This window comes from Trachypithecus francoisi, unplaced genomic scaffold (genome assembly GCF_009764315.1).
Source record: "Trachypithecus francoisi isolate TF-2019V2 unplaced genomic scaffold, Tfra_2.0 Lachesis_group11, whole genome shotgun sequence".
Taxonomy (NCBI): Eukaryota; Metazoa; Chordata; class Mammalia; order Primates; family Cercopithecidae; genus Trachypithecus; species Trachypithecus francoisi.
Genome location: NW_022681456.1, coordinates 77,118,471 through 77,133,623, shown reverse-complemented (window position 1 = coordinate 77,133,623; position 15,153 = coordinate 77,118,471). Strand labels below are relative to the sequence as shown.

At 54.3% G+C, this 15,153-nt stretch overlaps 1 protein-coding gene across 1 annotated transcript in view; it reads left to right on the top strand.

Annotated features, from left to right (window-relative positions):
• Positions 1 to 15,153, top strand: part of LRP1 (LDL receptor related protein 1) — an 86,445-nt gene that overhangs the window by 34,020 nt on the left and 37,272 nt on the right. The window contains exons 14-24 of the mRNA XM_033221597.1: positions 815 to 1,016; positions 1,354 to 1,479; positions 4,580 to 4,720; positions 4,859 to 4,984; positions 5,738 to 5,854; positions 6,254 to 6,334; positions 7,956 to 8,123; positions 11,889 to 12,071; positions 12,501 to 12,701; positions 14,159 to 14,404; positions 14,608 to 14,805. Of these exons, the coding sequence (XP_033077488.1) occupies positions 815 to 1,016; positions 1,354 to 1,479; positions 4,580 to 4,720; positions 4,859 to 4,984; positions 5,738 to 5,854; positions 6,254 to 6,334; positions 7,956 to 8,123; positions 11,889 to 12,071; positions 12,501 to 12,701; positions 14,159 to 14,404; positions 14,608 to 14,805 (1,789 nt within the window). The remainder of the gene's footprint in view (positions 1 to 814; positions 1,017 to 1,353; positions 1,480 to 4,579; positions 4,721 to 4,858; positions 4,985 to 5,737; positions 5,855 to 6,253; positions 6,335 to 7,955; positions 8,124 to 11,888; positions 12,072 to 12,500; positions 12,702 to 14,158; positions 14,405 to 14,607; positions 14,806 to 15,153) is intronic.

Below are 15,153 nucleotides of genomic sequence, written 5' to 3'. Positions count from 1 at the left end.
GCAAGTGTGAGTGCCCAGGGGCGGCATATCTCTACACTTGGTCATTTGGGTTGTCATGTGCTTCATGAGTCATGTACATGTTCTAGTATATAAGGCCCTTCATGATATGGCCCCTGACCCCCTCTCTGGTCTCTTTCCCCCCCACTTCCTGCATCCCAACACTCTTTGAACAAGCAGCACTAGGCAGATTGTTCCTCCAGCACACGTCACAGAGCATCTGCCCTCTGTGCCATTACTCATGCAGTTCATTCCACATGGAATGTTCACCCCAGCTCCTCTTCCCCTGGCAGAGTGCTCAGGGGCCACCTCCTCTAGGATGTCATCCCCAGACCCCTCTTCACACTGAATCACCCGTATGTGCCCTGCATGAGACAGTGGGCAGCTCACAGGCAGAGACCATGTCGTTTTCACCTCTTAATACCTACTACAGCTCAGCCCATAATAGATCCTGGTAAATGTTGAAGAAATGAATAGATGAATACTGACTGTCTGCTCATTTGTATGTGTGTGTGTGTGCACGTGTGTGTGTGTTTGGGGACTATGAATGAATATGAATGAGCCCAGGAGAGGATGGTGAGGATGGTGACCAACCTCACCATCAGCATCATTGCTGGATCACTCGATCACCTGCTGGCTTCAGGATCTACCATCCTACTGTGTGCAAAGCTATCACCCCCAGGGGCTCCCAGGCTAATGGGGGAAACAAAGCAAAACCCATGCCCAGGACATAGACAAATGAATGTACAAAACAGTGATCTCACAGGCCTCCCTCAATTTTCTTCCAACTCCTTAGTAACATCCTCTCCATCCCTAGATTGTGTATGAAGGTCCTGAGCTGAACCACGCCTTTGGCCTGTGTCACCATGGCAACTACCTCTTCTGGACTGAGTATCGGAGTGGCAGTGTCTACCGCTTGGAACGGGGTGTAGGAGGCGCACCCCCCACTGTGACCCTTCTGCGCAGTGAGCGGCCCCCCATCTTTGAGATCCGAATGTATGACGCCCAGCAGCAGCAAGGTACCCGCCGGGGCTAGGGGCAGCATGGGACCTGGAAGGGGTGGCGGGACCTAGGCAGGGATTTGAGACTTCCCTGTGGGTGAAGGCGCTTCCCAGGGATCCTAGGCTCTGACTTTTGAGGATCCTGAGAAGAGAACTCCCCCAACACAATCTGATTCTCTGTTCCCCATTTCCCTTCCTGCCCCATGTCTGTGTCTCCTGTTCTTCAACATGATCTTCTTCCTCTCCATATTTCCTCTTTCTGTCCCCGTATCTTAATGTGTCTCCTCCCCTGTCCCTTCTCTGGCCTCTCCTGACCTCCTCCTCCCCTTGCCCTTCTCCATGGCCCTCCCCACAGTTGGCACCAACAAATGCCGGGTGAACAATGGCGGCTGCAGCAGCCTGTGCTTGGCCACCCCTGGGAGCCGCCAGTGCGCCTGTGCTGAGGACCAGGTGTTGGACGCAGACGGCGTCACTTGTTTGGGTATGAGGGGCCTGGCCAGGTGGGAGTGGGAAGCAGACCCCAGCAGGTGGATGCCACAGAGAGGGGTGGGGAGGCTCCAGGGTCCCAGTCAGAGATTAAGGAGGCAATGAGGGGCCCTGAGGGGGCCAACAGGAATCAAGGGAGGGGGTGAGCAAAGGCTCTGGGGGCTAGGAGGGAGTATAGGGAAGATGGGAGGCTGGGAGGGACTTGCGAGGGGATGGGGATTAGGGGAAACTGAGTGAAGAATGGACAGCTATGGATGGAAGCAGGAAATTATCCTTTACTTCTTTTAAAGGTATTTCTCTATTACTCAAGTAAAATAATAATAGTTGCAAATATTGGAAATTACTTTGGGAGGCCAAGGCAGGCGGATCACTTGAGGTCAGGAGTTTAAGACCAGCCTGGTCAACAAGGCAAAACTCCGTCTCTACTAAAAATACAAACATTAGCCAAGCGTGGTGGCAGGCGCCTGTAATCCTAGCTACTCGGGAGGCCGAGGCAGGAGAATCACTTGAAGCCAGGAGGCGAAAGTTGCAGTGGGCCGAGATCATGCCACTGCACTCCAGCCTATGCGACAGAGGGAGACTTTATCTCAAAAAAAAATTAAATTAAATTAAATTAAAAATATATATATAATATAGCCGGGCGCGGTGGCTCAAGCCTGTAATCCCAGCACTTTGGGAGGCCGAGACGGGCGGATCACGAGGTCAGGAGATCGAGACCATCCTGGCTAATACGGTGAAACCCTGTCTCTACTTAAAAATACAAAAAACTAGCCGGGCGACAAGGCGGGCGCCTGTAGTCCCAGCTACTTGGGAGGCTGAGGCAGGAGAATGGCGTAAACCCGGAAGGCGGAGCTTGCAGTGAGCTGAGATCCGGCCACTGCACTCCAGCCTGGGTGACAGAGCGAGACTCCGTCTCAAAAAAAAAATATATCTATATCTATATCTATATCTATATCTATCTATCTATCTATCTATATATATATAATATATATGTTGGAAATTAGAGAGGAGAAAAAAGCCCAAATCCCACCAGTGAGCAGCACTACATTGTTGGCACTGTGGTAAAGTGAACACCATTCTTTTTTCCTCAGGGGGACTATGTTGTTTTTTACATAGCTATAATCATCTGTTTATAAAATGTCTTCTGCCCTTTTTGGTTCAAGTGTCACCGCATTTTCTGTGTTATTATTGCATGATTTTAATAAGCCTTGTTTTTTATAAAAGTGGGTTGTGTTCATTGTAAAACTAAATAAGTAAGGCCAGGCACAGTGGCTCACACCTGTATGTAATCCCAGCACTTTGGGAGGCCGAGGCGGGCGCTGCACATACTGTTCTGTTTCCTGCTTTTGTCACTTGACAGCATGTAACGAGCATGTAAGCAGCATTTTTAATGGCTAAAATATCTTTCATTTGGTAAATATAACGTAATTTACTCAACTGTTTCTCTACTGTTGAATGTTTAGGTTGTTTCCAGTTTTTTGATATAATCCCAACCCACACTTGTTGAGCATGGACTATGTGCTCAGCACTGTCATAGACATTTCCCTCGCAGTAATTTGTTTACCCCTAAAAACATCCTGGTGGGAAAGGTGGTTTTATTATCCCCATTTTACAGAAAACTGAGGCCCAAAGTTAGAGCAGGATTTAAACCCAGGAAGTTTGACCCAGAGCCTGTTTTGTAATCATACCTCTGCTATTTCTCACATCATCATGCCTGCCCATATTCTGGATGGTTTCCTTAGGATAGAATCCCGGAAGTGAAACTGGGTCAGTGCAGCCATAGTGTACAGCTAAGAGGGAGTGGCTGGGGTCAGGAGAGGGCATTGGCTGAGGGGGTTAAGGAATGGAGGGGCCAAGGTAATGGGAGGATCATCCACATGGAAGTTGAAATCACCAAGAATTGAACCAGGAGTGATTTTGGAGAAAGTGCTGGTGAGCCAGGAGCTAAAAACCCTTACAGATGACAGGGCGTGGCCTGGGAGCCTTCCAGAAGTAGAGGTTGGTATAGAAGCATGATGTAAGGGTAAGAACAGTCCAGGGAACAGCAGTGAGGAGCAAGGAGGACACATACCAGCCTCCAGACCCATGGTCCACAGGATACGGGAGGGGAAATCGCCACCCATGGGGCCATGGGAATTTTAAGAGATTAGAGAGGAGTGAGAGATGAGTCAGACCAGGCAAGCGTACAGCTATGAGGTCTGGAGACCGGGCTCACACAGGAGCCTGCACTTGTGGAGGTTACCAAGGCACAGACAAAGGATGTCGTGATTTAGCTGCTAATGGGCCAAGACAGATAGTGATGGTGAGGTGTACATGCTGGGGACAGGAGGGGTGGAGCCTGTGCGGTTCTGGTGCCTGTCTTCACTCCTGCTGGTGGGGTCGATGAAACTGTGAAAGAAAAAGTCCAGGGACCGGGGCAGGGCCCTGGGGTTCCCGGAGATGACTTCCAAGGGGCAATTCATGGAGAAGGCAGGGAAGGAGTCGGGAGAGACTGTTTGGTGGTGACAGCAGTATAGAGGCGATGGGCTTTCTTGGACACCATTTGATTCTCAGGTCACACTGAAGTACAGCAAGTATTAAGTAGAGTAAACATTACTATTATTGCTTGGGAAAGAATTGCAGTTTCCGTCCAGATAATTTGTTCATGAAGAATTTTGTACTAGAAAAAATTACTTTGTATTATTAAAAAATAGTAAAACAGCCGGGCGCAGTGGCTCAAGCCTGTAATCCCAGCACTTTGGGAGGCCGAGATGGGCAGATCACGAGGTCAGGAGATAGAGACCAGCCTGGCTAACATGGTGAAACCCCGTCTCTACTAAAAAAATACAAAAAACTAGCTGGGCGAGGTAGCGGGCGCCTGTAGTCCGAGCTACTTGGGAGGCTGAGGCAGGAGAATGGCATAAACCCGGGAGGCAGAGCTTGCAGTGAGCTGAGATCCGGCCACTGCACTCCAGCCTGGGCGACAGAGCGAGACTCTGTCTCAAAAAAAAAAAAAAAAAAAAATAGTAAAACGAACAAAAATGGTACAAAGGGCTTAGCACTTGTCCCACGACCGGGGTCTGACTTTCCCCCTCATGCTCCTGTGGTGCCCACAGCGAACCCATCCTACGTGCCTCCACCCCAGTGCCAGCCAGGCGAGTTTGCCTGTGCCAACAGCCGCTGCATCCAGGAGCGCTGGAAGTGTGATGGAGACAACGACTGCCTGGACAACAGTGATGAGGCCCCAGCCCTCTGCCGTGAGTCACCTGCCCTGCCCCACCCTGTTGGATGGCAGACCTGCAGGGCAGCTCAGCTCTGGCAGTGCCTATCCCAGAGCGAGCAGGAAGCTGGGGGCACCCAACCTCTCACTGACCCCTGACTCATTCCCTCCCCAGATCAGCACACCTGCCCCTCGGACCGATTCAAGTGCGAGAACAACCGGTGCATCCCCAACCGCTGGCTCTGCGACGGGGACAATGACTGTGGGAACAGTGAAGATGAGTCCAATGCCACTTGTTCAGGTGTGGAATGGGGCTCAGACCACACTAGGCACCCCTCAGTCAAGGAGGCAGGGGAGACGAGGGGTCAGGCCTGGGAAAGAAAGAAAAGAGCCCAGGGGCCAGGTTCGGTGGCTCATGCCTATAATCTCAGCACTTTAGGAGGCTGAGGTGAGAGGATCACTTGAGCCCAGGAGCTCAAGACCAGCCTGGCCGACATAGTGAGACCTCCCACTCTCTACAAAAAATTTAAAAAATTTGCCAGGCATGGTGGCGTGTACCTCTAGTCCCAGCTACTTGAGAGGCTGAGGTGGGAGGATCACTTGAGCCTGGGAGGTTGAGGCTGCAGTGAGCCATGGTCATGTCACTGCACTCCAGCCTAGACAAGAGCGAGACCTGTCTCTAAAAATAAAATAAAATAAAGGAGGAAAAGAATTTAGGGCAGAGGGGATGGAGCCCTAAGCAGGAGGGGGGTCTGCTATCCCCTTCCCAGCCTGGGAAACTGAGAGGGCTGAGCTTACAGGGGATGGAGCACAGCTCTAGACTGGAGAGCAGGAACAAGGCAGAGTAGATCTCCTCCTGGGAGGATACCAGAGACCCCTTGAGAGAAAGAGTAAAGCATCCAGTAAGATCAGAGAGACGGTTTTGAATTCTCTAAGAGAAATGGTTTTGAATCCTTGGAAATAAGGGACACCAAAGGCAGAGAATAATAGGGAAGAAGAGGCAGTGAAGAGAGGGTCAGGACAACGAGTACTCACGCCCATCCCTGCCCCCCAGCCCGCACCTGCCCCCCCAACCAGTTCTCCTGTGCTAGTGGCCGCTGCATCCCCATCTCCTGGACGTGTGATCTGGATGACGACTGTGGGGACCGCTCTGACGAGTCCGCCTCGTGTGGTAAGAGGGATGGGCAGAGGGAGTCAGGCTGGGCCTGGGGAAGGGGCATCCTGAGAGCATGCCACTTGGGGGTGCCCAAGACACCTGCGACTCAGTACTTGGGTGGCCTTGAGCAAGTTAATCTCGGTGGCCTCTGTGAGAGGAGAGCCCCATCATCACAGCATTGTGTCTCAGCAAACTCATGCAGGAAAAGCACTCAGCACAGGTCCTGTGTCTGCTGACTCATGGGGATGAGTGAGTGAGTGGAGTTTCCAGCAGAGGCACTGCTGTGGGGCCTTCCCCACCCTTCCTGACTGGGCTAAGGGCTGCTGGTTATGGGAGGGCCCCTGCACTCACCTGCCCAGTATTGTGGTGCTGTGTAATCTTGAAGGCCCTACTCAGCTACTTTCTTCCTCACAGCCTATCCCACCTGCTTCCCCCTGACTCAGTTTACCTGCAACAATGGCAGATGTATCAACATCAACTGGCGATGCGACAATGGTAAGAGCTTGCTCTCTTCACCTGCCAGTTCCTAAGACAGCTGGAGGCTACAGCCAGGCCCTTCAGGGAAGGCAAAGGGCTTCAGAATCCAGCGGGGCCTCCCTCCAGGACACTGAAGCCCTGCTGGGTTGCCTGGGAGAAAATAGAAGTCAGAAATGCCAGGAGGGAGTCACGATGGACCCAGGGGAGACCCCAGCCATCACCTTTTAGTGTTGTTCCTACCCCAGGCAGGGCCTGAGCTGCCCACCCTCTAGTAGGGCTCGGGGGCCAGGGAGAGACGAGTGAGATGGGCCAGAGAGGCAGAGTGAGGAGAAACTAGTGCCTGATTCCTTTCTCCCTGCAAACCCCCATCTCCTGGAGTCCTTGGTGCACCCCTCAGGCTCTGGGCTTGAGGCTCGGAAGCCCACCTGGCGGTTAGCCATGGACCAGGTGATGTCAACCTCGAGCCACCGGGGCTATCGTGTGTGTAAATGTGCGGGCAGGTGACTGCCATGTGTGGTGTCTCAGGGCTCTGTTGGGTCTGCGTTGTGTTGTGACGTGCTGCCCCATTGGTTCCTGTCCCAGCTGATGTGTGAGCGGATGTGTTGGGTCAGTGCCACGTTGCCCCCACCTTTGCTGTGTCTCGCGTGCCAATGGTTGCCCCGGCGGTTTCTGTGTTTCAGAGAAGGATTGTGGGGACGGCTCTGACGAACAGACCTGTCCTGAGCCTGCCGGTCAGTGCATAGAAGCACATGCACCATCACCCAGAGCCCAGCTGGCCCCAGCCCCCTGCAGGTTCTCCAGGCCCCCACTCCAGAGCTGCTAGGATGTGAAGAAAAAGCAACAGAGAGGAGGGAGAGCAGAAAACAGGGAGAAAGCAAATAGTGGACAGGAAAGAAGCAGAGAGGGCAGAGGGAGCCTCTCAGGAAAGGAGATAACAGAGAGATGGTGACAAGAAGGCCAAGATATAGGGGGAGGAGAGAGTTAGAGAAGCAAATCCAGTTGGAAAAGAGGCAGGAACGTAATCCAAACCTCAGTCTCTACCACGTGTCCCATAAATGTGGAGGGTGAAGTTGAGCAGCCCCCACCCAAGGCTGAGAAAGCAGGAGCTTCCTTCAGTCAGCCTCAGTGAGCTTGGTCCAGAAGTGGCCCCCACCCTTGCCAGCCACAGGCAGGGCCCCTGTGAGCCAGGCACCCAGAGCATGGTACTCAGCAGTGCCAGGCTCAGGGCAGGCCTGTAAAGCTCGTCTCACCCCATTAGAGAGGCCTTACCTGTACCCCACCTACCTCTCTCCCTCCAAAACTAGAGAAACCCCTGCCTTTTCCCCAAAAGCAAGCAGACCCCAGTTCCCACACCTGCCAGAAAGGGGAAAGGAATGTTTAATGTTCCCTACACCCAGCCTTTCTGAGCTTCAGTGAGGGGCCCTCCAGGAGCCTTCTCCTCCTCCCCATTCCGACCACGTGGGCCATGGTGCATGCTGCAGTCTATGCAGTTTCTGTGTCTTTTCTGTTTGTTATTTTCCCAGCGGGGGGGTTGGGGTGGGCCGAGGGTGGGTTCTGGGCAGGGGGCCCAAGCTGGGATCACAGAGAAGGCTGCTCCACCAACTCCCTCTTTGCCTGTCCCCTTCTTCCCTCCCCCCAGACAATGACTGTGGGGACAACAGTGACGAAGCCGGCTGCAGCCACTCCTGCTCTAGCACCCAGTTCAAGTGCAACAGCGGGCGCTGCATCCCTGAGCACTGGACCTGCGATGGGGACAATGACTGCGGAGATTATAGTGATGAGACACATGCCAACTGCACCAACCAGGGTGGGCACCGGGGGCCCATGGGGCGGGGATGAGATCAAGCTCCCTGCATCAGACACCCAGCCCATCCATCTTTCAGACCCACGGTGTGTCGGCCACCATCTGGGAGCCAGAGGTAGCCTAGGCATGGCTCTTGTCCTTCAGGAGCTCCCGGTCCTGTGGGAGAGGGAGATTGCCAAAAAATCATTGCCACACACTGTTAATATCATGCGCTTTGCAGTTGGTGGCCTTGGGTTTGAGCTCCAGCTCTGCAGCTTATTATCTGGGTGGCCTTGAGCAAGTTACTTAATCTCCATGGGCCTCTGTGAGTTTTGTCTGCAAAGTGGGGTAATAATAGCACCAACATCACAGCGTTGATGTGGGGGTTTAGTGAGATCATGCACGAAGAGTGCTCAGCACACAGCCTGTGTTTGGTAAATAGTAGCTTGAGAAAAGGATGCTGCAGGCAGGGATGAATGAGCATGAGGAGACAGAGGAGAGAGGGGCTGGCTCCACAGGCTCCCAGTGCCCCGGCCTCTGGAGCCCAACCTCGGGGGTGGTGGAGGCCTAGTTTTCTGGAGGGATGGGATGTTTTCCTCTCAAGGGATGCTGGCTTTCTAGCTCTGGCCTATTATTACCATGGAGGAATGTAAACCCAGGGTTGCCTTGACTTCAGGAGAAATCAGATGTGCAGATTTTTATGTGGAAACTACCAGACTTTTAACACTACAGTATTAGTTTCTCTCGTCTCACGGTTCTGGAGGCTTGAAGTCCCCGACCCAACTATTGGCAGGGTGGGTTCCTTCTGAGGCCGTGTGGGAGATTCTGTGCCAGGCCTCTCCCCAGCCTCCGCGGTTTGCTGGCAATCTTTGCAGCTCCTTGGCTTGTCGAAACTTGACCCGATCTCTGCCTTCATCTTCACATGGTGTCCTCCCTGTGGGCATGTCTGTCACCAGATCCCCATTTCCCCTTTCTGTGAGGACACCTGTCATATTGGATTAGGATGCACCCTTATGACCTCATCTTAAGTTGAGCGTCTGCAAAGACACTATTTCCAAATAAAGTCATATTCACAGGTATTATGGGGTAGGACTAATATCTTTTTAGGGAATACAATTCAAGCCATACCAACTGGCAGTTGATTTTAGAAGTTTTAAAAGGCTGGGTGCAGGCCAGGCATGGTGGCTCATGCCTATAATCCCAGCATTTTTGGAGGGTGAGGTGGGAGGATCACTTGAAGCCAGGGGTTCAACACCAACCTGGTCAACATAGCGAGACCCCCATCTTGAAAAAAAAAAAAAAGAGTTGGGTGTGGTGACTCACACCTGTAATCCCAGCACTTTGGGAGGCAAGGCAGGAGGATCACTTGTTTCTAGGAGTTTAAGACCAGCCTGGGCAACATAGTGAGACCCCTTTCTCTACAAAAAATAAAATTAGCACATGCCTGTAGTCCCAGCTACTCAGAAGGCTGAGGTGAGAGGATCACTTGAGCCCAGGAGGTTGAGGCTGCAGTGAGCTGTAAGCTGGGTGACAGAATCAGACCTTGTCTCAAAAGAAAAAAAAAAGTTAAAAAAAAACTACAGACCAAACTCTTCCTGCAGGCCTTATCTGACCCATGGATCATCAGATTACAGCCTCTGCCTTACAGAGTTAGGGCACATTCCCACCCTAGTAGGAGAAGACTGGACAGCATCGAGTGCCCACCTTGAGCCCCGCCCTGAGAGGGAGGACAGCTAAGGCTACAGGAAGCTCAGGAAATAGTCTCCAGGGCCATCTCTGTGAAGGGGAGGGTAAGGGGCACAGGTGATATCCCTTGGGGTTCTGAGAAGGGGCCTCTGGAGGCTGCGTGGTATGGTGAGAAGAGCTCCCTGCCCCTCCCAGATAAGCTGGGCAAATTTGGACAAGTTGCTTCCCCTGAGCCTGGGCATCCTCCTATATGAAATGAGCTGAGGTATGTGAGGCCTGGCGTGGGGGAGCAGGATGTCACTACTGGTAGCAGTTGTTAACTATGGTATGAGCTGGATGATCTGGGACCATTCAGGAGGAGTTGTGTTTAGACTGCAGGTAAATGGACAGGAGGGAGGGTCTTCCAGTGGGGATGGCATGGTCTGGAGAATGCTGTCGTCAAGACTTACAGGGTGAAATTGAGCACTTCTGTAGGGTGACAGTGGTGCCAAGTGGGGCCGTTCAAACCGAAGGAAAGGCTAATGCAGGGACAGTGGGGAATGAGGCTGTCCTCAAAGGGGGCAGATGATGACAGCAGGTGTAAATCAGTAAGAGGCTTGATTTGGGAGGCACTGGGAACCTTTGAAGGATTTCCAAGCTGGAAGGTGCTGCGATGTAGGAGGTGATTTCGGAACACAGCCCTGGAGGAAGATTAGATTGAAAAGAGGTTCAGGGGCCCCAAGAAAGGAAAATCAGTTCAGAGACTGTTGCTGAAAGTCCCGGCATGAGATGAGAGCATCAGCCGGGTCCAGGGTAGGGAAGGGGGAGGAGCGGGGTGCCTGTGGCAGCATGAGTGTATGAGTGTGAGACTCCACCAGGCAGTGCTCCTGCTCCTCTCCAGGCCTCCTGAGTCAGATCTCAGGACAGCAGCCAGAGTGATCCTGACAACATAAGTCAGATCATGCCCCAGCCCTACCCTCAAGCCTGTACTGCACCCTTGGAACGAATGCCAAGCCCCTCTGCATGGCCTGCAGGGCCCCCTACCCTACCCTTCTGACCTGCATTCCTGCCCTCCCCTCCCCCTGCACTCTACTCCAGCCGTGGTGTTTTTTTTGTTTGTTTGTTTTTTGTTTGAGATGGAGTCTCACTCTGTTGCCCAGGCTGGAGTACAGTGGTGCAATCTCGGCTCACTGCAAGCTCCGCCTCCCGGGTTCATGCCATTCTCCTGCCTCAGCCTCCGGGGTAGCTGGGACTACAGGTGCCTGCCACCATGCCCGGCTAATTTTTTGTATTTTTAGTAGAGATGGAGTTTCACCGTGTTAGCCAGGATGGTCTCGATCTCCTGACCTCGTGATCCGCCTGCCTTGGCCTACCAAAGTGCTGGGATTACAGGCGTAAGCCACTGCGCCTGGCCTGTGTAGCGTTTTCTGAAGTGCCAGCATAGTCCTGTCTCGGAGATGAGACTTTGCAGCGGCTGTTCTCTTTGCCTGGAGTGTGCCTCCAGGGATCCTCTGGGCTCACTCACTCTTCATGCAGGCCTCTGCTCAGATGCCTTCTGCCCAGAGGCCTTCCCTGACCATCTGACCTGACAGATGACCCCCATCGCTCTCAGCCTTTACCCAGCTTTATCTCCGTAGCTTTATCAATACCTGAAATTACAGTCGAGATTTATAGGTTATATCTTGTCTCTGTTCCCCATTAGAACCTAAGCTCCGTGAGGGTAAGGACTTTGTCTGGTTCAGTGCTGGCCCCAGGACAGTGCCTGGCACACAGGAGGCACTCAGTAAACATTTGTGGCATGAATGAATGAAATAGAGGCTAAGGTGGTGGGCATTTGGGCTCAGGCCTTAGCGAATTGCTTCTCCAGTCGAGATCTCCTGTGTCAATGGGGGGATTAGATGAGATGATTGTGGGCCCTTGGAGGTGTGATGCCTCCTGAATCTACTACCGAGTTGGTGCTTCCAAGGAGTGTCAACAAAACTCAGCAGACTCTCCAGGCCTGCCTCTGCTCATAGCCCCAGGCTGGGCATACCGGGGTTGCAGGGCGGGTTGCAGGGCGCAGGGATGAGGAGGGCTGACCTGGGCAACCCCTCCCTCCTGAGGCCCTCTACTGTCTCTCTGCAGCCACGAGGCCCCCTGGTGGCTGCCACACTGATGAGTTCCAGTGCCGGCTGGATGGACTGTGCATCCCCCTGCGGTGGCGCTGCGATGGGGACACTGACTGCATGGACTCCAGCGACGAGAAGAGCTGTGAGGGAGTGACCCACGTCTGCGACCCCAGTGTCAAGTTTGGCTGCAAGGACTCAGGTGAAGAGGAGGGTTGGAGGGCATCTGGAACGCACAATGTGGGCAGGAGGAGACCCTGTTGAGAGCAGAGTAGCAGCAAGGGGGATGGCACTGTGCTGTGTGGCATGGGGCTGGGGACAGTGCAAGGCAAAAGGCAGTCCAGAGGAAGCTTGTGTATCATGGGTGGGGGAGGGCATGAAGGGCCAGGGCCCGCACAGAGGACCCCAGGAGCCAAAACCCTTGCCAGAGTTGAGCTTCAGCACCTCCTGCTGCAGATTCCTGCCTTCTTTGTTGCCTATGTGAATTTGACCCAAAAAGCCTCAGGGTTCCTCATGGACCCCACAGCATTGCAATTCTGACCCTATTAGAGAAGCCCATGGGGCCTGGAAGGAAGGGCAGGGGGAGCCCTAGTCCCCAGGCCTGGGCCCTCATAATGCACCTGTCCCTCAGCTCGGTGCATCAGCAAAGCGTGGGTGTGTGATGGCGACAACGACTGTGAGGATAACTCAGATGAGGAGAACTGCGAGTCCCTGGCCTGCAGGCCACCCTCACACCCCTGTGCCAACAACACCTCAGTCTGCCTGCCCCCTGACAAGCTGTGTGATGGCAACGACGACTGCGGCGACGGCTCAGATGAGGGCGAGCTCTGCGGTGAGACCTGGTCCCAGGAGAAGGGTGGGGAGGGTGGCTGGGTAGGAGTCTGGGCCAAGGCCAGTCTTGGGGGGTACCTGAGTCTAGGAGAGAGCAGCTCTGGCAGCCGGGCAGGCAAGCAGCACCCAGAGTGGTCACCAGCAGCCTGTGTGGACCTGGCGCTCCCCATGGCGCTGTGCTGAGCGAGCCACACCATTAGAGCAGTTTATCCCCAAGGTATCCCTGAGGGCCAGGAGCTCTGTTCGCTCCATTTTACAGATGGGAGCACTGAGGCATAGAGGGGTTCCATAGTGGTCCCCCAGACCTGGGCCAAGGTCGCACAGCTCCTAAACTGCTGTGGAGACATGGACCCCTCGCCCACATACATACCACAGAGAGGTGTGGAGTGGTCTTTTGGAGACGAAGACACCAGGATTGAGTGCTGATGGTCAGGGCAGGCTTCCTGGAGGATGTGGGGATTGCATGGGGTTCCCAAGGACAGGCAGAACTTGCAGAGTGAGTGAGAAGGCATGGGGGCAGGTGCGGTGCCTTCATGCCTGGCATTCCAGCACTTTGGGAGGCTGAGGCAGGCAGATCACTTGAGCTCAGGAATTCGAGACCAGCCTGGCCAACATGGCGAAACCCTGTCTCTACTAAAAATACAAAAATTAGCTGGACATATCTGTAGTCCCAGCTACTTGGGAGGCAGAGGAGGCAGGAGAATCACCTGAACCTGGGAGGCAGAGGTTGCAGTGAGCCAACATCCTGCCACTGTACTCCAGCCTGGGTGACAGAGCAAGACCCTGTGTCAAACAAACAAAGGCAAGGGGAGGAGGGTGCCCATTCAAGACCAAAAGAAATGAGGTTGGGGGAGTCCGGGAGTCAGGGAGGACCATGTGGTGTGACTTGGGGATAAGGAGCAGAGCAGCCTTATCTGGTCCTCTCAGCTAGGCAGAGCCCACAGTTCCTTGGAAGGGATGAGTGGAAGATAAGCCCACAGGGACTGACTGGGAGAACTGCCTACAGGCCATCCGTCAGGCTGGCAGGTTCCAGGGTGTGCCAGAGGACCCAGGGCAGGATAGGCCCTACTGCACCCCACCCCAAACCCCTCCAGATCAGGAGAGATCAGCACAAGGAGACTGGACCTAAGGACCTCCCAGGGAGACAAAAAGCTGGGGCCCCCCGCCTTGGGCCCAAGAAGGGGTGGGACATATTGAGACCAGACAGAGCTATTGAGGGGTGCTCCCTGTGGGAAGGGGAGGTATGGTGCCAGCTGGTGGGTGCAGGGGTCCAATTCTGGTCCTGAGGGAGCCCAGGAAGTCTTGGGCTGAAGCTCAGCAGGAATGGAGACAAATGGGGCCGTGGGCAGGGCACGAGGACTCGGTCCAGGCTGCCCAGAACTTGGCCCAGCAGGGCTGCGGTCTTGCCTCGTCTCAGCTTCTGACCCTGGGTCTGTTCCCTGCCTGCCCCTCCCCCAGACCAGTGCTCTCTGAATAACGGTGGCTGCAGCCACAACTGCTCAGTGGCACCTGGCGAAGGCATTGTGTGTTCCTGCCCTCTGGGCATGGAGCTGGGGCCCGACAACCACACCTGCCAGATCCAGAGCTACTGTGCCAAGCATCTCAAATGCAGCCAAAAGTGCGACCAGAACAAGTTCAGCGTGAAGTGCTCCTGCTACGAGGGCTGGGTCCTGGAACCTGATGGGGAGAGCTGCCGCAGCCTGGGTAAGACAACAGTGAGGTGTGGCGGGGCAGGCCGAGGCAGGCCTCTGAGCTGCAGTGGGTTGGGCTTGGTGGCCAGGTGCCAAAGGCTGAGTTTTCCACCCTAGCCCCCAGTGCCGGGACCAGCAGAGACCTGCCTGCGCCCGAACGGGTGGCACGCAGGCAGCTAGCCCCCTGCTGACCCCGTCACTTCCCTCCCACCCCAGACCCCTTCAAGCCGTTCATCATCTTCTCCAACCGGCATGAGATCCGGCGCATCGATCTTCACAAAGGAGACTATAGCGTCCTGGTGCCCGGCCTGCGCAACACCATCGCCCTGGACTTTCACCTCAGCCAGAGCGCCCTCTACTGGACCGACGTGGTGGAGGACAAGATCTATCGCGGGAAGCTGCTGGACAACGGAGGTGACTACCGATTGCTGCCCGGCGGGATGTACGCGGGCGGAGCACTTAGGCGCTAGGGGCACAGGTCCCATCCAAGTGGCCCCAAAGCAGAGGCTTAGCTCCCCCATCCCCCACACTTCTGTTAATTGGGTTAGATTTTGCTGTAGGTCTCCATGCCTGACGCCCCGTAATTATCGTCAGCAGAACTGCCAGCCTGATAATTAACAAAATGATCACCCTTACCTTGGAATGGCCTGGAGCTCTGCTCCCCAGATCTGGAATTGCAGGCTTGAAAGAAAAAAGCCACTTAGGAGAGACGTACCTGAACCCTGCCTTCTGTCCCAGGCAGCTTGGTGCACCCCAGACTTC